Genomic DNA, 23,361 nt, shown 5'->3' with positions numbered 1-23,361 from the left:
TTTACTTGTGGCCTACCTGAGATTATCGGTTTGGCGTTTATTTATTATCATACCACATAACATGATCAGCTAGCTGCTTAACGAAAATCAAGCTTCTTAGTCATTTTCGCGGTTTTCCATTGGTCTCGTAATGGTTCCATATTATGACTCATAGTGTGGCCCCGAATTCATACATAATTTTGTGGCCAGGTTTAGTAGTTTCGTACATTATAAGAGTATCTGACTAAGCACAAAAATTACATGTTAATATTGAGAGAAGAGATGAGCCTTTATGTATATTTATAACATGAGCTACTTTCTCTTTTTATAAAGGGAATATTGCCATTAAAATTGGGACTTGTGCCTGTACTTATTTATCTATAATTTTGCGACTTAGACTCGTGCGTTCACTTGTACTGTTGTTGTTGTTGTAGTTCATTTACGTCGCACTAGAGCTGCACAATGGGCTATTGGCGACGGTCTGGGAAACATCCCTGAGGATGATCCGAAGACATGCCATCACAATTTTGATCCTCTGCAGGGGGGGTGGGACCCCCGCTTCGGTCGCCCAACGACCTGCAAGCGAAGTCGAGCGCTTTACGGTAGCACAGTTTAACGAGGACCAATACCGCACACCCTCGGTCCCTACGCAGACTGATCCAAGTGGTCGGTTTGGCGTTTATTTATTATCATACCACATAACATGTCCCAACGACCTGCACGCGAAGTCGAGCGCTTTACGGTAGCACAGTTTAACGAGGACCAATACCGCACACCCTCGGTCCCTACGCCGCACACTGACCGCAGCCAGTGATGCTTGACTTCGATGATCTGCTGGGAACCGTGTCTTAACGATCAGACTTGTACTGAAAAAGGGAAAAGTTTGAAAAATATTTGTTACTATAAAAAAAAAGAATATAGATCTTTATAAATATGCGGAAGAAAAATAAGAACACTTGTGAACATTTTCATAGCTTCCCGACTCTTTCTTTATAAAGGGGAATAAAGTGCAAAAATTTCAAATATTTTATTAAAATTATCCCAGAGTAAAAAATAGGTGAAAAAATGTTAACTTCGTTATAAAAAGAAGAAGAAAAAATATCACCAAATAATCCACCTTTTTTTTACACATGATACGCCGGTGTATCATATGTGCACACCGTGAATCGAACTCGCTATCTAAGGATTAGCTTTTCGGCTCCTCATACTAAATAATGAGAACTCTGGCTGCTTAATGAGAATCAAGCTAAGTTATTTCCATGGTTTTGCATAGGATGCATTCGAATCACAACACTCGAATACGCTATCTGGACAGAAGACCGTTTCCTTGTCTTGACCCTACCATATTTTTCGCCTTTAATTGTCAAATATATCTTCTAAATGTTTCAAGACGCTTTCCCAAAGAACAATGTATAGTGCAGTTTTGAGTTCCATATGTTATCGTAACTTAAAATTAATATACTTGAAAATTGAAACAGAAACTAACGTACTTTCTTCTCCTATGACTATCCACACGCTGATGGTAAAATTATGCAAAGTGTTGCCATATGTAGAGAGTACTGCTTTGAGCCACCTGTAGCCCATTAAAAATATATCAGGCCATGTTTCAAAATTATATATATTCTCTTATTAGGAGAAGATAAAGCTATATATATCATTTAGATGTAACATGTGCTATATTCATTTATTGTAGAAAATTCATTTTCCCCTCATAGGATCTTCTCCCCCCCCTTTCATAAAGGGAATATAGAGCCAAGAGACTAAACGTTATTATTTGTCTAAAACTGTTTGAAATCTAATCAAATACCGGGTTTTCAAGTGTGTTTGATCCTCTTCTACTTAATTCCAGTCAACAATTGACCTAAATTCAGCGGATTAAAAAATATTTATAACAATATATTGGTATACCTAAACAATTATTTTATCTAACAATTAAATTTATTTTATGACAATATATTTGTATACTTTGGTATACCTAAGTAAGCGCAAATTAAAAGAGGGTAAAGATAAAGAATGGAGTCTTGTCTTCGATGAGAATGGAAATTTGTAATCAGATCTTATGAATGGTTGATTGAATGCTAACAATAACGAGTTTACTAAAGCCGGAAGAAATTTAAAAAAAATATCCTGTGTATCCCTCCGCTTATGTTATGCTTACGACTTACGAGGCGAAGTGTGAACAGGCTTATTATTCTAAAAAAGTTTTTTTTATTGTGATTTGCGTTTAAATTTACTCGTAATTTTACAATTTATAAGAGTTTTCTGTAATTTATGAAGTTCAACAGGTCTTGAGCATAAAAAAAAACTTAACGAAATTAATATCACAGCATAAATAAAGTGCAAATTGAGCCATGTTTGAAGTGCTATCCCTATTTGGCTATATTGGTGTAAAATAGCACCGTTTGTTATTTTTTGTGTAGAATCATAGCAAATTTGCGGAGTCTTCCGAATTTGTTTGTTCGTTGAAAGATAGATTGCAAGAGCGCGTTAGATTGAAAACACTGTAAGAAGTTTAATAATATTGGAAGATGCATTTTTTTAAAAGTTAGGCGTAAAAATCAGTCGGAAGTAGTGACCTGGAAGTCTCATGCAGAATTTTAACTTTTAGCGCCATCTACACTTAGCTTTAGTCGATCAGACCTTCACCAGGTTTCAGGTTTTGTTGAGATTACAAGCGAAAATCTAATCTTTTTTCACAATTTTTTGTTTGTTTATTTAAAAATTTCAGAACACGACTGCGGTGCAGTTTGCAAATTTTAGTTTTAAAATTTTTATTTAAATACTAGTATAATGGGTAAGAAAGATAAGAAAAAGGGGAAGGGTGCAGAAAAAACTGCTCTCAAAACTGAAAAGAAAGCTTTGAAAAGCTTGAAAAAAGATTTAGCTGCCAAAGGCGAGGTAATATTACCATGTGCATATGTTTGTGATGACATTATTTTCAAGAAAATTTGCTTTTCTATTTCGTTTTCTTATTAGGGCTTTAAAATCTGCAAACTTCGTTAGAAAAGATAAAGTTCGTGTGATGTTATTCTTAGATTTTAATCCTAAATAAAAAAAATGCAGGATTCCAAAGTAAAAGCATTTAACTTAGCAGCATGCTATTTCATTTCAATATTTATGTACTTTGTAAGTTTCAAGTAATTCATGAAATGATAATAAGGAATCATTAAACTTAGGAAGTTTTTAGAACCGGTATATTTTTTAAACAGTGCGTACCGATGAAATCCCGATTTCACTACATTAGTGCTATTCTATATTGTATTGAGGAATTACTTTTTAATTGCATTATGGCGTTTTTCTCAAACCTGAAAACTATTTCATTAAGTCCTTTATGACCAGGGTAAGGGTAATACCAGGGCTGTATATAGTGAGACGACAGCACTTCAACTAGATGTTCCAAAACTTTAATATGAGTATTTATCCTTTTTTTATTTTGTAAATATGGCAAAAGTACAAAAAAAAAATATGCATGAAATACGTTCGATAAAATACACAACGACAACCATATCGATAATTTATATTCATGATGTATGTTTCTAATTCTTATAGTTTTGTGATGTATGTTGTATACATTTCAAGATTCACCTCTGGTTTGCAGAGGCTTGCATAGTTTTGATGTATATTGGAGAAAAAGGAGAGGCATGCTTTTAAATTAGTCGTAATTTTCCTAAAAATATAATTTAATAATATTTATAATATTAGGATTATGAATATTCAAAAAAACTTTTTTGTTCTTTATTAGTACTTATATATAATTATACATTTCAGGTTGACATAGCAAAATTAATTGCTAAATCTCAAGAGAAAGACAAGAAAATCCAAGCTAGTTCTATTGAACCTTGTTCTCAACCATCTCCTAGGTACTAATTTTTTTATATCTTGAGAATGTTTTTTTTTATATTATATTTTTTAATTTTTTATTTGATTTAATAAATAAGATTACTATTTTACTAATTTTAAATTACTTCATTATTTTCGTAAATTTTTTGAGACTTACTGGATAACTTCTTATCGCTCAATGAATTGGTAAAAACAATAGCAATAAGCAAAAAAAATTTAATAAATTTAAGCTGATTCTGTGCCAAATACCTTGCCGTCTTTTTAAAAACACAAATTTAAATTTTTATTTAATATTTTAGATAAAATAAAACTTTCATAGAAATTTAGAATGTGTTATAATCGATCAAAACTATTATGGTAGTCAATAAAATGAAATAAAAATCTTCAAAAATAAATATTAAAATAGCAATTCCAATTAGGTCAAATCTAATATCAGTTTACTTTTTTTCAGGTAAATATAGTTTGTGTGTTATCAAAGTACCTTCGTGATTTTTTCCTCCTCCTCTTCACAATGGCATTAGACTTGGTTAATTACTTTATTTAATTTTAATGCAACATATTTTATATCATAAATATGTTACTAAGTTTGAAAAAGTGAAAAAAAATTTTAAAATTATTTTTTACTGATCTATAAAATATAGATGCAGTAAATATGTATGATATTTTTTTATTCCTGAACAACTTAAAAAACCTAAAAAAGGAAATAGAAAAAAGAGAATAAAAAATATTCTTTCTTTCTATTTCTTTTTTTTCTTTCAATTTACTATTTTAGTTTTTCTTTTTTTTACTAACTTAGCTGTTAGTCAGTTTTTATTTATTTATTTTTCTTAAATACAGTCGAACCTGTCTATCTCTAATCTCACGGGAAAGGTGAAAAATTCGAGATAGAGAGGTTTCAAGTTATACAGGTACTATAAAGAAATTAAATTTAATTAAGAAATTTGATTAAAAGTGCTTTGTTTTTAGTAGAAAAATATAGACATTTCTTTAAATTATTTATACCACATACATCTATTTACATAACAGTTTTTTAACATACATTTAACACTGAAAATAATAAGTAAGATTTTTGACTGATAACCTTAGTTGTTTCAATTATTCTTTTGAGGTTAGAAAGATCGCAAATTCCTCATAGATCGTTTTCTATAGTTCACTTTAGAACTCTTAATTATCCTTTGATCCATTGGTTGCAATTTTGAGGTGAAAATGAATTTCTATTCTTAGCTTTCTTATCTATGTTGAAAAGCTAACCCTTGATGGTCACTATTCATTAACCCCTCACTTACTGCCAGAATCATTGTATTCCTTTCTAGTTAAGGAAGTGCTGGGATAGTGATTGAAATTCCAAGAAACACCCCCAACCTGTTCATCCGTCCTTACTTCCTGTGGATTCAAGACATTAATCTTTGTCTACGAGTTCTGCTGATAAGGATAGTTTTGGCATTTGTGCTCTTATTAGAAATTCGAGCAATGGAGGTTTTGAAAAAAAAATCGACATAAACATGGAAAATACATTTATTTTAGACAGTAAATGTAGGGAATTTAAAAAATTTCAAGATATAGAGGTTTTTGAGAGAAAGAGGTTCGAGATAAACAGGTTCAACTGTATTTCTCATGAATAACTATTATTGTTCTTTTTTACCTTACCCTGTACCCATCAATAGCTAAATTTAACAGATATTGATAAATTAAAAAAAATATAACAAATTTGTTAAGATTACAATATTATAAATTTCATTTAATTATTACTGTTAATGTGTAACATATCAGTCAAGTTTTGTTTCCTTCTGTTAATTTTAGTAAATTTAGCTTCTAAGCTTGATTTCTTTTTGTTAATTTTAGTAAATATTTTACAGGAGTGGTTTTACTCTTTGTCCTCATCCTGATAAAGATGAATTAATATTGTTTGGAGGTGAATATTTTAATGGCTCTGAGGTAAGTTTCTGATTTCAAAAGTATAAAATAAGTGCTGTTTTAAAATTTTTTTAATTGATTGTTAAAAATTCAAAACTATTCTTTTTCTGCATTTGTTTTAAGTACTTCAGAAAAAGTTATGATCCTGATACTCATTATTTCATATCTTTATACATCACTAAACCGTGGCCAATCACCTAGCTTAATTTATCAGGATTATTTGATAACAATAATTTTAGTTCCTGATACATTTTAGCCCGGTTAAATAACAATTTAACCGGACATCAATTTACTTTTAGCTATAAGAGATTTTACATACAGCTTGCTTTGTATGCACCTTGGTTATTTTGATGGCATATAGTATTGAACACTATGCTTGAAAGAGGCTATGTATTTTTATTAAAAAAAATCTGAGTTATTTTTATTTTAAAAAATAATACCATATGTTTCTGAATATAAGCTAAAGGGTAAGCTTTATGTTTGGTGATTCTCTTAAAATTTAAAACTTGTATATAAGCCATCGTAAAAAAAACAAGGTATGCTTTGTTTGGAAATAAAAATGTACCCCTTTCAATGTCCTCCTGGAATTTTTCAAAGTTAGTGGATCCAATTATAAGTCAACCCCCTCCCCCCGACTTAAGCTTTCAAAAATGTTCTGAAAATTCTTAACTTGTGTTTGAAAATGTATGGTATATGAATTGAGTGTAATTGGAATAAGCATCAACTTGAATGCATATATGGTGTCTATATAAATTGGAAATTTATGTAATTAAAAGTTTAGGCTAATTGCATTGTCTTTTTTTAAAAAAAAACATTTTATTATTGTTACATTATATTTTCATTGATTAACTAATAGGCATGTTACTGATAATTCTAATTGCTACAAGCTAAATTAAAAAAAGAAAGGTGATTATTTTTTCAGAAATATCAAGACACTATGAAAATTTTTGTTGTTGGAAAATCAGACAAATTAGTATTATTTAACAAGTTTAACGAAATTATGTATCTCATAATTATAAATGCATTACTATTTAGTATTATTATAACTTTTATAATATTAATTTATATGAAACAAAATTAAACACTTTTGAGGTTTATATGCCTTAATTCACATATTGAAAATTATTTGAAATAGGAAAAATATCAGAAATACCATTTGTCGATTGCAGCCCTAGTGTGACTCTGTTATTCTTGTGTCAAACTTTGTTACACTAGAGTCAAACATTTGTTTTTACTCACTAGTTGTAAATATTTGGTCGCCAATGGAGAACTGGCAAGTGGAAATTTAACACTGAGTTTTAAAGTAATGATTTTAACTTTCAAACTTTTTTCATTTTATGCAGTCAATTCTTCAATTTATCTAGTTCTTTTAATAACAAGGACCTTGCAGCTTGCATGATGTAATGAACATTTATGTAAAACATAACACTTTATATTCTTTATTTCTTGAATGAGCCATTCAAGCTTGAATGCTATTAACATACCTGCCAACTCTCCTGTTTTTTAACAAAGACTCTTAAATTTTACAGCTATCTCCTGCTTACCTGTATATTCTGAAATTTCTCCGTATTTGTTGAAGAAATTAAAAACCAAAAAAATTTTGGCGATAAAATATCCACTAATGGCAAAAATACTCTTATTCCTGAACAGATTGCCAGTACTGCAATATGTTGAGCGTTTATAGTTTAAGTAATCATAAATAATGGTTTAAAAAAAATCCTCTTTAGATTAAAATTTATATACATATTTTGTACTTCGCTAAATGTAAGTGTTTATACCAATTTTGAATTTCTCTTTTTGACTTTCATAATTATGCATGATGTATCAAAACTTTACTTCATGACCAAAAAATGTCGCTAGTAAAATCTCTATTATTTTTATTTTACGCAGGTATGAATTAAAATCTAAACAAATACCTATCATTGAAATCCGTAAGAGCCATAAATGTTTCATATTAATAATTTAAAATTTTTAATAGGAAGTTATCAATTGAAATTCTTATTCTATTTTCTAATTTTATTAATACATAAGCTTATTCTTGAGTAAATGTGTTTTGCATTTTCCATAATTTAATAACAGCTTTTTTCATTTTTTTTTTCCAGACTACTATGTTTAATGAGTTGTATATATATAATATTAAGAAAGATAAATGGAGCATTTTGAAATGTCCAGTCGCACCTCCACCACGATGTTCTCATCAGGTACTTAAATATATTTTAAATCCTGCTATTTCATGTATTTATACAGTCAAATTCCAATGTCTTCAAACTTGAGGAGTTAAAAGAAAAATAATTGAAGAGTTAAATAGTTGTAAGTTATCGTAAATCACATGTTATCTAAAGTAGAGTGATAAATAGATTTTTTTTATCTACTTTCTTTTGAAAAGTTTTTTTTAAAAATTAAAATAAACACTGCACCAGAAAATATTATCTAAAAATTATTTGCATAAGAGATATTTTCTCGATGTATTTTTTTTCTTCATAAATTAATAATTTCTTTAAAAGTGTCACTTTTCTTTAAGAAATTCACTTTTAAAGAATCAACCTGACTTTCAACATATTTTCTCAAGTTGTCCACGGGAAATAATTGTTATTTTGCTAATATCATCCAACCCTTCAAAATCATTAAAGATTAAACTGACTTTATAAAGGAAGGGTGATTACGACTTATGCAAGGGAACTATTTCAAAAAGATGAGATTAAGCAAAAAAATTTTACTGATTTTTTGGGGAGTTAATAGAAGTTCATCTTTCTGCACGCTGTTTGTAGTCATAACATATTTAAATTTTTAAAATTTTTACTAGATTTTCCTAGAATATTTATAAATGAGTTTTCTAATTTAAAAAAAAAAAAAAGATTTTGGATTTGTTTTTTCTGAATGAAATGCATAGAATATTTAAGTCGTTTTCTATGAATTATTTAAAAATTTGCAAAACCGAGTTGTCATTATACATTTTTGATACATTTTATTTGTTTGTTCTTTTTTAATTTTTCCATGTATTACATACTTTTTATGCTGTAATAGCTAATACTTAGAGTTTGGTGTTACTCACTGAGCATTGTTTACTTTTTTATTTTATTTAAATCTATCTTCTCAAATCTAAAGTTCTTGTGATATTGTTAATGTTTACACTATCTAGTTTTTCTGCTAAATTTTTTTCTTTAAATTTTTTATTAAAAAAAAACTGGCAACAATTATAATTGTAGTTTTTTAAATTTAATCTTATTTATTTAAATTATATAAATTTTTATTTCAAATGCATGATATAAGATTAATTCTCTAGCCATAATATGGGGATAATAGTTTTCAAGCAAGAATTTATTGTTTGATTTTATTTTAGCAAAGAGGGAAAAGAAGCATTTACTACTTTTAAAAAAAGCAAGTTTGCAAAGAAATTAATTTTTAATAAGACCTTATTTTTGTGTTAAAAATGTTTTTTTAGATTTACTTGTTGTATGTTTTCTATTTGTATTTCTTCCAGTTTTTATTATATTTTCATTTAAATATCTAATGGTTTTTAATTTTTCTAATTTAGGCTATTGTTGTGTCACAAAATGGTGGACAAATGTGGATTTTTGGTGGGGAATTCGCAAGTCCAACGAAGTGCAGTTTTTATCACTATAGAGATTTATGGGTTCTACATTTTGCAACCATGACATGGGAACAAGTGAAGGCACCAGGTGGTCCATCTGCCCGCAGTGGCCATCGAATGGTAGTCAGTCGAAAGCAAATAGTGTTGTTTGGTGGATTTTATGAAATTATTGGGTTAGATCCTATTTCTCTTATATTTAATTTTAAATTTTTTTAATCATATGTGTTATATAATATTTTGCTTACAGCTTAATTAGTAAATGTTTATTTATTTTTACCTGTTATATTTTTGCCATTTTAACTGTTAAGCGTCGTTTAAATTTGGTCAATTAGAAATAGAAAGGATAAAACTGTTTATTTTGAGTTTTTTTTATTAATTAAAAAAATGGTAAATAAGAATACAATAATTGGCTCATTATTTATATGATAGTGTATAAGAAATTTTTCATTTTTGTTTATTGCTATAATGAAAGTTTTAAAAAATCTATCCTTGGATATTTGACAAGTGTTTTGCAAAAAATGGTCTAAGCCATAGAATTGAGTCGATTAAAAATACTCTTATCTGACAACTCAACCCAATTAATTGGTTTTACTAAAAGATTCATATTGTATATCAACAGTTTGTGTATTATTAATCTTTTAAGTTACTTTTATTATAAAAGACTCATGATTTTTTTTATTAAGTATAAAAAATATTTCTGTTGGGTGACCCGGGGTAATTCACGATCACTCTGTTTCTGGGGTAAATAATGATCACCTAAGTTTTATTTAAAAAAAAAAAACAATTTTTTTTTTTAAAATTTGAGACATGGACAAGAATGCTTGTACACTTTACTAAAGTATAACTACATTTACTTAATAATAGTTTTGCGTTTAATCTAACAAAATAAGTATCTTTTAAACTGCTTTCTGTATTTTCCATTTCAAAGATGGGCTTCAAAATGTGCACATTTCTGCAAAAATCCCCCTCCTTCTCTTAATAATAAATTTTGAGTTACTTTCTTTTTCTTTGATATAAAAGTAGTGCAAGCTTTTGTTTAATTGTTTCACATCTACTGTAAACATTATAATTGATTATAGGAAACTATATCAAATATTGTCCCCTACAGATGGGGTAATTATTGATCACTGGGATAATTCCTGATCATTGTCATTTCTTCTTATAAATAGTATATAAAATAGCTAATAAATAGCTAATTGTCTTTTATTAAATAACAGTTCATATTTATTAAGTGGAACAACTATAAAATATATTTGAACTGTCATCACAAAATTTGCTTTTGACTGTATACAAGACTGTATTCTGATTTGCACCATTTCTGGTTTATCTTACCTTGCTTCTATCTTAATTTTATGTGTGTACATTGTTAGAATAATTTTTATGTTTATAAATTAGCCTAGTATAAATATGGTGAGAAATCATAAGCCTAAAAAGGATACTAAGCTTCTAGAAAGCAAAATTAGTGAATTTCTTTTAATGATTGAAAATGAAAATTTCAGTGTGAGAGCCTGCTGCCAGTGCTGTTGACATACCTTACTTAACTTTACACTTTCCCTTCATGAAGTTAAAAAATCCAGCAAAAGTAACTCATGTGGGAACTCTCTTATATTTCAGCCGAAAATGAGAATGAGTTGGCTGATTGCCTAAAATGTATGGCATGATGCAAAGATTTTTGAAAATTTAAAGTGTTAATCTTTCTTCTTGTTTTTAAGTAAATCATTTTATTAGCTGCTTAAATATATCTTTTTGGTTTATTCGTTTGATCTTGATGTCATTTGTTAATTACCATTATATAATTATTTTTAAACAGCCCCTTTACAATAAAAACTGGTGATCAGTAATTACCCCAGAAGTGATCAGGAATTACCCCAGAAATGATCAAGACCAGGGGTAATTCCTGATCACTAAAAATTTAAAATCTTTTAAATTCTAATTAGATTTTCAAACAAAAGAAGGTGGCATAGGACTCATCTCATATAGCCTCAAACTTCCAGTAAATATTAAAATTCTATTTTGAATAGTTTTTTCACAAAATAGATGTTTGCATTTTTTGATCAGGAATTACCCCAGGTCACCCTACATTTTTTCTACGCAATAAAATTACTGTTAAAAGCAGTTTTAAGAAAATTATGTGCAAGATTTTTATTAGTTTTTCTCAGAGAAGTTGACAAATAAAGTTGTGGTACAAATATATATCCACTGCTTTTGCTATGCACTTTGATCCTTTTTTATTAAACTTGTAAACAAAAATAAATTTCTTTTGTTAAATCAGCAAGTGTAAAAATTAATTGTTGAAAATTGTCAGAAAAAAAGAAAAGTTATAATGATTAGATATTTATAATGCTGATGTTTATGATGATTTTCTTTTAAAAAGCATTTTAAAAGAAAATCATCATTATTATTTTCTTATTGTTTATAAAATTCAAAATTTCCTGATAAATTATATTATAATTTTTAAAAGTATAAATATGATATGGATTTCTTTGTCAGTTAATGGAATAAAAATGGAGTAGAAAATTCTTTATTTAGTTGAGATAATGGATTTTTACTGTGTTTTTCTTTCAAACCATAGTTAGTTCAGAACAATGTAATTATGATGAATAAAAAATAGTATTTGGAGATGAACATTTTGATAAGCTGAAGGCATGTTTTCAAAAAACTTTTTTTTGTTTATTTACAGTGTCTTAATTTTAATTTAAGCAGATATTTTTGTTATAACATAACAAGTGTTTATTTTATTGTTTGTCAATCAATACTGCTTTTAATTTTTAAACCTGCTTTATTTATTTATTTTTTTTTTTGAAAAATCTTTTACAAAATAAATAAGAAAACTCTTTATATTAATTTCTTTTATATTAACTGCATTGTTTTTGCTTTCAAAATTTCTTTATTATGTAAATTATTCAGCGAAGTATTAAATTATTGAAGTTTGCTTTTGTAAACTGTTATGATTCATTGATTTAATTTATCCTAATTTCCCTCCCACTTTGTTACTGTGGTATATCGATGTTCCAATGTATTCTAAAAAGACAGGAAATAATTTGAAATTAACAACATCAAAAAATGCATTTGAAGAAAAAATGAGGGCAAAATTATATTCTTGCTATTAAATTTTTTTTATTTAACATATCTAAGAAAAATGTTAAATAAATATAAAATCATTGTACATTTCATTTTTTTTTCTGACCAAATATAAAAACCATTAAATTTTGCCTTTCTATTTATGATATTTTTAGCAGTCATGTGAAATGAATTAGTGTTTTAAACAAAAGGTAATTGTTTAGATTTTTACTAAATATAAGTAAAATGTTTTTTTTATTAGCCATTTTTTTTAAGTATTGTATGTTCTTAATTTTTTAAACTGTTTGTTATTAAAAGTGTTTTGATTATAGCTCTAATAGTTATTTTAGACATTTCATTAAATTCTATTAAGTTTTATGATATTTGTATACATTATAAATAAATAATTTGTAAAAAATTATGTATTTTAAGGGGAAATTTTTTCTGTCATTCAAATTTATTTTATTATTATAAATTTAAAAGATGTCTGTTATTATCTATGATAACAAACCATTATGAAATTTTTTAACTCTAACATATTTCTAACTTATCTGACTTCAACTCAACTTATCTAACTTTAACTCAAACCATTATCAATTCTTTTAATTTTAATACTTAATCTACTTAAAAAAATTTTTTTTTTGAGAGACTTGAATTTTAGTGATTCTTGGCAATTGTTAATTTTGCCACAACTGTGCAATCAGTAATAAAAATCATCAAAATCAATAAAAAAAAATGAATAAAAATCCTTATAATTCACCCATGCAAATTACCCGAGTTGTGGGATAATTAAATAATAGTGGGAAAATTACAGCTTTTCATGTTAATTTTGATAGAATAATATTTTTAGGGATTACAAATATTTCAATGATGTTCATATATTCAATCTTGAAACCTACACATGGACTAAAGTTGAGCCCACAGGAAAAGTACCAAGTCCTCGATCCGGTTGTCTAATGGCTCCTCTTACAGATGGTCGCATACTTGTGTATGGAGGTTACAGTCGAGAGCGTGTAAAGAAAGATGTCGATAAGGGAACTAGTTATACAGACCTGTACTACTTACAAGCAGATGGTAAAATATTCATTTCTGACCTAAATGTTTTTGCATCTTTTATGTATGATAGTTTTCATTCCACTGTTGTTTATCTTAAATAAATGTTTCATTAATTCTTTTTTAAAAACTTGGAGATAAAGAGTAAAAGGAAGAGCAAGGAAATTAAGTCCCTCAATAGGATGTTATACTCCCTCACATGGTAAATTGTGTTACCCCTCGTTTGGCATACCTGCCAAATCTCCTGTTTTTTAACGGAGACTCCTGTATTTTACAACTATCTCCAGTTTACCTGTATATTCTCAAATTTCTCCATATTTGTTGAAGAAATTTTTAAAATAATTTTTGGCCATAAAATATCTGCTGATGGCAAAAATATTTCTCTCCTTCCTCAATAGACAGTGCTGCAGTATGTTGAGTGTTAATAGTTTAAGTACCCCTTGCTGTCAGACTGACCTTTGAAGGTTTTTGTTATTTCTCCCTCCATGTAACACAAATTCGGGTTAGTTTCACCAAACATACTTCCACGAAAGCAAATTTCTCCCAATACTGGAGCCAGGAGTTCCCTTGTCTTCTGGATTGAGTTCAAAATTATAAGCCTACGGAGTTGAACATTTGTAGCTGTAAGCCCTAAATTGGGTCTACTGTTCAGCACCAGTTATAAAATAAAATAGTTGCTTAATGTATTAAAACACTTTACTTGTAGCCTAAAAAATGTCACTAGTAAAATCTCTATTTTATTTCTCCAATGTTGGCAACTATGCTTTGATATTTTAAAATTTAAAGCTTATAGAAAAGTTAGTTCAAGTGAGTATAGAATTAACCATGAAGTTTCAAATGTTGAAAAATGTTTTCTAAATATCAAAATGTAAACAAATCATTGCCGGATAATTTAATATCTGTATAATTCATGGTAAAGTTGCCATAACGTGTTTGCATTTTGATATATTTAAAAAAGATTTCCAGGATTTGAAACTTAATAGTTTACTGTAGGTTTAACTGAAGTTACTTTTACTATACCTTAAAATTGTTTGTGTAAGTGATAGAGGATTTGCCATGAGGAATTTCTTCCACAGCATAACTTTCCCTTAACTTGTGCGCTCGAGTTAATTCGAGCTCGCTAAACAGGCCGAACTGTGCATGCTTGAGATAATTCGAGCGGCGTTGTATTTTATCCTGCTATAATTTTTCACACTCGAATATAATCGAGAATTGAAAATAATAATGTGAAGGCTAAGAAAAAAAATCGTTTTATTGATATTTATCATTTACATAGGATTGTAAGCTATAGCACTTATTTATTCAAGAATAAAATGTAGCCTTTTTCCATGGAACAAAAGCGCAGTTTATAAAAATTTTTCACCATAAGAAAAGTTGAACCAATAGCGGCAACAAATGGAAACCTTGTTCTAAAGTGTGTTTTTTTTACATAAATTTTTTTGGGCCGTTTTTTCCTTCAAAACATCTGTCCATTAAGGGGTTAAAAGACCCTTACAATTAGTTACAAAAGAATGCTTTACAAAGTTCTGAAAAATTTTAACACCTAATATTTTACTGTGCCAAGATTTCTTTTGCTGGCACAATAGTTGATAACTGTTTTACGCATGCTTTCATTTGTCATGTATGATATAATTCATATGTTTTTAATACACTTTAAATTTCGATTAACAATATAAAACGTTTCAATTTAGAAAGAACAGGCACTCAAAAATGGAAATGGGTACAATCTAAAAGTAGCGGCCTTCCTCCATCTCCCCGAAGTGGCTTATCTGTCGCAGTTACTGTCAACAACTTTGCTTATGCTTTTGGGGGTGTGCATGACGAACAGGATGAGGATGAACTTTTGAGTGGCATATTTCAAAGTGACCTGTATCAATTAGAGTTGGAAAAAGGACGGTGGACGCTAATTACTCCACAAGGAAAAGGGTCCAAAATTGAGAAAAGAAGGCGTAGGAAGGCTAAAGAGGATGAAAAAGAGGGGGAATCTGAAGAGGAAGATATTGCCGAAGAACTGGAAAAGACTACTATTTCAGAGGTAATTTAATAGAAAAAGTTTTACAGTTGAATTAGATCAGATATAATCTATCTTTTGCATACTCTGTTTCTATTGTTTGACCTTTGATTGATTGTAGATGTTTCCTATAAATATGCTTGAGGCAATATATATGTCGAAGTAATTTCAGAGGTAATTTAATAGAAAAGTTCAGCAATTGAATTAGATCAGATATAATCTGTCTTTTGCATACCCTGTTTCTATTTTTTGACCTTTGATCGATTTTAGATGTTTTCTATAAATATGCTTGAGGCAATATATGTGTCTAAGACTAATATTTATGTAAATAAAATTTTTTTCTAGTTTTATCAAACAGTAAATTTATGGTTAAAACATGCTCCAGAAAAAGAATAATAGGTTTCTTTAATATTAGAATTGACAATCGTGCTACTTGTAATCCCTTGACTCACTAGGTTTTGGTTATTGCTTGTTTTTGCCATTAGCTTGGTTCATGTGAATAAAACTATTAACATCCGTGAATGTTAATAGTTTTATTCCATCTGTAGTAACATCCGTGAACTATTAACATCCGTAACATGTGAATAAAACTATTAACATATACATCACACATTCAATAATAATATTTTGTTCATATTTATTAAATAATAAATGTAAAAGGAACTAAAAAAAAAATTATTCCTAAGGTTAAGGCCCCTATGTAAGGACAGCACAAGCTTTTATCTAATGTTAGTTATAACACTACTTTTACATTTTTAAACATACTACTGCACTCAATTTTGTTTTTAAAAAAGTGAAATTTAATTAAGTCACAATATTGTAAAATGGACTGAAATTTCAATAGTTATGAGAGTAAGCCAAATATGGATTAGCCAATCAATATGGATCAAACCAGTATCTTTTACCAGGGTCCTGTTTTTGAAAATTTGTAAAAAAAAGTAGTTTAAAATTTTGTAAAAAAAAACATTGAATTTTATTCTAAAATTTTCCAAATTTTTGTCCCTATGTAAGGTTTTGTTTCTATATTAAAGTGTAGATCTTATTTCTTACTTGATTGTTAACTGTGAATAATAAATGTATTGAGTATGCTTCTTCAAACAAGGTATGAAGAAATCAAATTTTAAATATCTTATTTTATGATTTATTATTAATTCCACATTTTGTTATTAAATTTTTTTAAAATTTACCATAACAACCCCTTTTTCCATTTTCAACAATGACTTTTGAATTAAATCTTATTTTTTACATTTTATGAAATATCAATTTGAATTTTTCATTTCTTTTATTAAATTAATAAATAACTTGAATAAATACAAATTGATAATCTTTTACATTTACTTGTCCAATTACATTTATACTCTCTCCCTTACTTTTATAAAAAAAAAAATTAACTTTGCTTTTTAAGACTATGCTGTAGTACCTTAAGTATATGTATGACCTTTATGCTGTAGTTTGATCATTTTTTTGTTTAGACATTATTTTTTATTATAAATGAATAATTATTAACAAGTTCTAATTTTGCTTTGATTTATATGCATATGATGTATTTAGGTATAACAGGTAATAGTTTGCTATAGATTTCTAAAAGAAAATTCAAAAATTGTTATAGTTATTTGTTCAGATTTATATATACACATCCACACATATCCTTTAGATATGATTCTGTAGTTTTTATTAAACTCTTTTTGTTAAAGTTCATGTATTGCTTTTATGCCTTGTTTATTGATGTCTACCTACTACAGGTGTTCTTTTTATAGAAACTAAGCTCATCATGTATGAGTATTTTGTACAGACTGGTATCAAATGTGAGCTCTTTCTGCAATAGAAGAGTTGATATTCTTATCCAGCATTAACAAAACAAATTTATAAATTTAATAATTTTTGCATTGAATTTATTCCAGGTTGTCTGTTAAGAAAGCACAGCTTGTACATGATGCTGTCCAAATTGTCACAGTTGTTGGTCACGATATTGTAGAGACTTAACGCTCATGACTCCTTTCTGCACAAATGTTTAACTTTACTATGTTTTGAAATTGGGGTTCCATTCCCAGTGGCGTTTTGAAGCCTACCCAGCTTCAGATCAATGGGTACCAGCTTGTCCGGGAAGTAAAGATATGCATGTGTACAATGTTGACCACATTGCCACAATCATGCCTTTGGTTTCAAAATTGTGGAGCCTTGACCTCTATGTTCCCCTGGCCCACAGTGAGCTGTTGCATCAATACTTTACCTTTTATGTTATGAAAGCAGTTATTGTCACTTTATTTCATTACTAGCATGCTTAATTTGTGATATGCATATTAAGTATTGGTTTTAAGTGTGTTAATTGCAGTTAGTCTTAATAATGTGTTATGTTTATTTTTGTAATTTAAAACTATTAATTCTTTTTAGGCTGCTGCAACAACTTATGATGATAGTATATTTACTGTAAAAATCGGTGCTAGTGCCTCTCAGTCTACTTCTGGGGATGCTGGAGCTTCTTCTGCAGATAAAGCAGCTTCTGCAGATGTGTTTATTCCAAAAGCTCGAATGAATGCAGGGATGGTAATTAAGAATGGCATACTGTACTTGTATGGTGGAACATATGAAGAAGGTGATAAGCAACTAACACTTTCAGACTTCCATGCCTTAAATATTCATAAAGTAGATGAATGGCGGACTCTGGTACCATTTGTAGCCGAAAAAATAGAATGGATTGAATCGGAGGAGTCCGAATCAGATGAAGATGATGCAGATATGGATGAAGAAGATGATAGTGATGAAGATGATGGTAAGCTGTTTTTTAGAAGCCTATAAGCCTTTTTTTATATATACAGTAGGGAACTGATTAACCGGAAGGATCGGGACCATCAATATACCGGATAACTGATTTTTCTGGTTTTCTGAATCGCTACAAAATGCCTTTTTTTTATAGTTAAACCAAACTAAAAAAAAAAATTAAAAATAATCTTAAAAAGAGGAAAAAAACAATGAAGTAATACACTAATGATTATTTCCAAAATGATGGTAAGGTAAACATCTTTCAAAAAAGAATGAAAAATCCTAAAATCTTATGAGGAAAAAAAGTAATTTTTTTTAAAAATGGCGGGAAAACTAATAGAATTTCTTTCCGGTTTTCTGATTTCCGGATAACGGGTTCTGTACTGTATTATATTTCTTCTTAGCAACCTGTTTTACTACTATTTTATTATTATTTAGTGTGCGTAGCATTTTTAAAAATTGCTTGAATGTGCTTCTTTTTCATTTTCGTTTTTTAAAAGTCCTTAAAGATGCTTTTTTTATTTGGTGTTTTTAAAAAGTGCTTAATTTTATCTTTTTCAATATGAGATTTTACCATGTTGATTTTCGCTATGAATTACGCAGGGATGAGAATTTACCCCTTTTTAGCGGATTTCCGCCTTTTTCACTTCTGTCTCTTGAATTTCAGCCTTATTATCAAAAACTCCGATTTTCTAAAAGTTTCAGTTTTTTAAATAAATGTTTCGCCTTTTCTGAAAATTAAGTCGTTGAAATAAAATAATTATATTTATTTCCGATTTGATGTATAGATATAATATATCGAAAGCTATTTTGAAAATTCAAACTACATAGCTGCTAACCCTTCTACATATCTACTTATTTTAGCTTTTACGAGTAGAAAATAAGATTTTCTTAATTTTCCCCCTTCCGCTAGATAGCTCGTATTTTAATATCAAACTTCGATTTTCTTATTTACCTGATTTAAAAGTTGTTCACTGCTATTCTTATTCACGCGATTTCAATATCGTTCATTGCGTTTCTTATTTACGAGATTTTAAAATCCAATATCGCGATTTGTATTCAGGAATTTTTAAAATTCTATGTAACAATTCGTATTCACGGCAAGTTTATCCAAAGTCGTGATTAATTTTTGCGGTTGTAATATTCAACATCTATTTTCGTACTTACATGTGATTTAAAAATTATCCTTTGGATTCGTATTCACGCCATTTAGAAATTATGCATCGTAATTCGTATCTACGCGATCTGAAAATTACGCATCATGATTTCTATTTTCACATTTTTGAAATCCAATATTGAGTTTCATTAACGTGATTTCTATATCGTGATTTATATTCACGCGATTTTAAAATCCAAGATCGCGATTCTTGTACAAAGTAATTTTTTTTTTTTTGTAATTAGTTCCTATAACTGTGGCAGTTATTCTATCGACGATTATTGCTATATGTAGGAATTATAACATCAGCAAAACTGGATGAGAATATGTTACTGATATTTTTGCTATAAATCACGATTTACTCCCATGAAAATTCAGCTTTTTTGCCTTTTGGCCAATCTCATCCCTGATTATGCATAGCTGCCAACTGTTCTGAATTTTTTGGATTTGTTCCTAATTTTTTATTAAAATCTGAAAATATGATATTTTTATAAAAAATTTGAATTTTCATAAAATTGCAGTATATTTGCTTTTAAACCAATACCTTATTCTGTTCACCGCAACAGCGCTTCCTGTGTTTATTGTGCTGAAGTAATTTTTAGTAGCTTTTTATTAGAAAATACTATTCCAATAGCTGTTGCTGATCATTTCACTAAGATCTTTAACAACTATTATTATCTTTTAAAAAATTTATTGTAGTATTTTAACACTTGCATCAGAAATATTTGTTTGTGATGTAGATTATTATTTACCAGTGTCTTATAATTTTGAGAAGAATAATTATGTATTAATAGATAATGGTTGTTTTTAAATTATTATACCGGTATTCATAATTATAAAATATTAATATTATTAATTTCCCACAAAAGATAGTGTTTATAGTTTTGTTTTACCAATTTACATGCGGTATTTAAATATATGTCTATTAGTGTTATTATTTAATAGTTAAATTTTGGTCTTACTCTACTACTTTTTACATATTATTTTGTCGCATATAGTGTTCCTAATTTTTGATTCCTAAGGTTGGCGGCTATGATTATGCAAAAAGACACAGTTCGCATTGTTCTCTTCAACGTTTTCACAATTAATTCTATTCCAGTGTATTGTCAGTCCGTAGCGTTTGAAAACGCCATTTGCGTTACATGCTTCAAAATGTCATGATTTTTGACAATTGGCAAAAGCAAAGCCAAAAGGAATTATTATAATTTTTTTTTTTGTATATGACGGTTAAAATGAAATAAAACTGTCAATTGTCAAAAACTTTCCTACCCAGCCTAATTATGATATTTTTTTTAAGTGCTTAAAAATATATTTGAGTGCTTATAAAGATGCTTATTTTTTGTTGAAGAATTTAGCTACGCATCCTGTTATTACTTATTTGCCTGTTTCTAACCATTACTTTTATTGCATGTTGTGTATTGCATCCTATAAATTCATTTAGGGTTACTTAATGTTTATATAGGATCGGCTATAATGATTAATAGGATAAACTTTAAGATCATGTTGTTAAGTTTCATTCACAGTGTAAAATACCATAAAGAAATTTGCCTCGGCAGAAATAGGTTCCTTAAACCCAAATGGAAGAAACTTTTTTTAATAACAAAATATCAATTATTCAATTAAAATTTTAAAAGGTTTTCTATTGCAATCCAGTTTAAACAGTAGTAGTATTTCCAAGTCATTTACAAAATCACATTTAAATAAGTGAAAATCAAAGGGAAAAAACTTTAAAGAATAATAAATTTTTTAAGAAATTAAATCAATTCAATTTCTGTTAAGTAGAAATATTGAAAAAAATTCCTAAAGGTATGTATCAATGCAGATTTTTTTAAAAGAATTCTGATTTGCAAATCACTGAATTTTCATTTTCAAATCAATGATTATTTTTATACAGTTTTAAAAATATTGGTTAAGTAGTAAACAGCTAAAAGCTTTTTTATATTTGGACTGAGAATCATGAAAAATTACATTGACTTTTTTACGTGCATTTTCAGTTATATTATTGAGTATTTATTTTAAAAATTAAAACTTATTTTAACACATAAATGTTAAAGCTTAGTTTTTTTTTTTTTTTTTTTTTTTAGAAACATTTTATTAGTTTTTCAGCTTTAGAATTACAAATATTTTTACTGTAGGAGAAAAAACTAATTTGTCTGATTTTATTGTTAAATAAATCAGTTATTCTTTAAAAAAAAATTAATTAGACACAAAACTAACAATATATATGTAACTACTAAAAAGTACATTGCCCTTATAAAACTTAAGCATTAAAAATTTATCCAATTGTAATAATTTTTTATATGATATTTAGCTGATAATATTTTTTACTTTTTTAGATAATTTTATCTTTACTTGTAATATTAATTTAAACTGAAAATAATATATTTACACATATTTTATTTAGATAAAAATGAACATATTTTTCTGGATATAAAAGTGTACATATTTATTTTAGAAAACAGGGATAGTATAAATCAAAAATATAAAATAAATTATTATAAAGGTCATGTAGATTTTAAAATTCTGTATCAAATAAATATGAAAACAGTTATATTTATAAAATTTAAATCTAAAAATCTTTTTTTGTATTGTGTTAAATTTTATTGTTTTAAATTTGATTATTCAATTATTATTAAACAATGTCATTTGTCAGTTTTTATTTCTTCCATTTTGTATAGTTTCTTCCAATTTTTTTTCTACTTCTTGGAAGAAATAAGTTTCTTTTAGATGAAAGTGGAACTCTGTATTTAAATGAAAGTTATATTCTAATGGGCATATTTATTTTAAGCCAGAAACTAATATGGTTTAGTCTATTTTTTTTTTTTTGCATATATATTTTCTGATATTTGATAATTTTTATATGAATATTATTTTCACTCTTTAAATGATTCACTCACCTTTTTGATATTAATGTATCTTGTTTAAATTAAGTGTTAATTAGGAGGATGTTGAGAATGAGCGAGCATCACTGAAAATATTTCATTATTTTTCTTTCTTTTTTTAAATTATCTCTATATAGGTTTCTAAGTGACTGTTATAAGATTTTCATTGCAATATAGTTTACAATTATATATTTTATTGTTTGTTAAGTGATATACTATTAATCGATACAGCATTACGAGTAGAGTATGTCTAGTAGTTACATAGTCTAGTGCAATGACTGAAGATTCTTGCTTCCTGCAAGGAAGCTAGAATCTTCTTTGAAGCAAGAATCTTCTTCTTTGGAAGCGGGAACATTTTTAGTTCATTTTTTAAATAAGGGACAATGCTGAGGGTTAATGCTTTATTGGTTTAAAAAATAATTAAGACCACAATATGTATATAGAAAAAAAAAGTACTATTGCATAAAATTTATTTTAAAGAAGAAAAAAAAGAACTCTTGGTTTATTTCAGGTCATATATGAACTTTGAAAGCTCTAGTTGAAATGAAATCAATTTATAAATTTGTGAATATATTTATGATTAGTTTCTTAATACTGTATAAATTGAGTCATATGTAAGTTAAAATTCAAACTGTGTATTGCATAAAATTTTATAACTTGTTTTTGCAGTTTCCTAGAAAAACTATTGTCCCATGAACTTGAAAAAGTTTTAAACTATTGCTTAGTTTTTTTAAATTTTTTATTAAATTTCTCTATTTTTTTTTTTTTTTATAAATCTTATTTTTTACATTTGGTGATTTTCTTTTTATATTCACAATGAAACTGCTGCTTCAAAAATTGCTAGCACTCAATCACGCCTCTGATATTTAAATTTTTATTAACTTTCAAATTTTATTTTATTTAGTAATTGTCTTAATTTTTTTTTCAGGAATGGACACATCTTGAACTTGCCTACATACTTGATGGAGCAATGAAATCTACTACTATTTAAAAAAAAAAAAAAAAATTTGTTCCTTGTCTTGTATATACAATAAATATGTAAATAAGATTTTGTTGTTTTTGTATATCACATTTCCTTGCTTTTATTTGTCGATCATGTTTATATACTATAAAC

At 27.7% G+C, this 23,361-nt stretch overlaps 2 protein-coding genes across 3 annotated transcripts in view; one reads left to right on the top strand and one right to left on the bottom strand.

Annotated features, from left to right (window-relative positions):
* Positions 1-23,361, bottom strand: part of LOC107448691 (uncharacterized) — a 201,803-nt gene that overhangs the window by 17,026 nt on the left and 161,416 nt on the right. The window lies entirely within an intron of this gene.
* On the top strand, positions 2,628-23,295 carry LOC107448689 (kelch domain-containing protein 4). The gene is made up of 9 exons (XM_016063986.4): positions 2,628-2,877; positions 3,748-3,839; positions 5,676-5,754; positions 7,836-7,934; positions 9,269-9,498; positions 13,236-13,459; positions 15,130-15,473; positions 17,841-18,219; positions 23,176-23,295. The coding sequence occupies exons 1-9, from the start codon at positions 2,770-2,772 to the stop codon at positions 23,190-23,192; spliced, it is 1,572 nt and encodes a 523-aa protein (XP_015919472.1). The 5' UTR covers positions 2,628-2,769; the 3' UTR covers positions 23,193-23,295.

Source organism: Parasteatoda tepidariorum, chromosome 9 (genome assembly GCF_982258835.1).
Source record: "Parasteatoda tepidariorum strain Cologne lab strain chromosome 9, Ptep-v5.0, whole genome shotgun sequence".
Taxonomy (NCBI): domain Eukaryota; kingdom Metazoa; phylum Arthropoda; class Arachnida; order Araneae; family Theridiidae; genus Parasteatoda; species Parasteatoda tepidariorum.
Note: the sequence above shows the minus strand (reverse complement) of the source record. Positions and strands in the feature narration are given on the sequence as shown.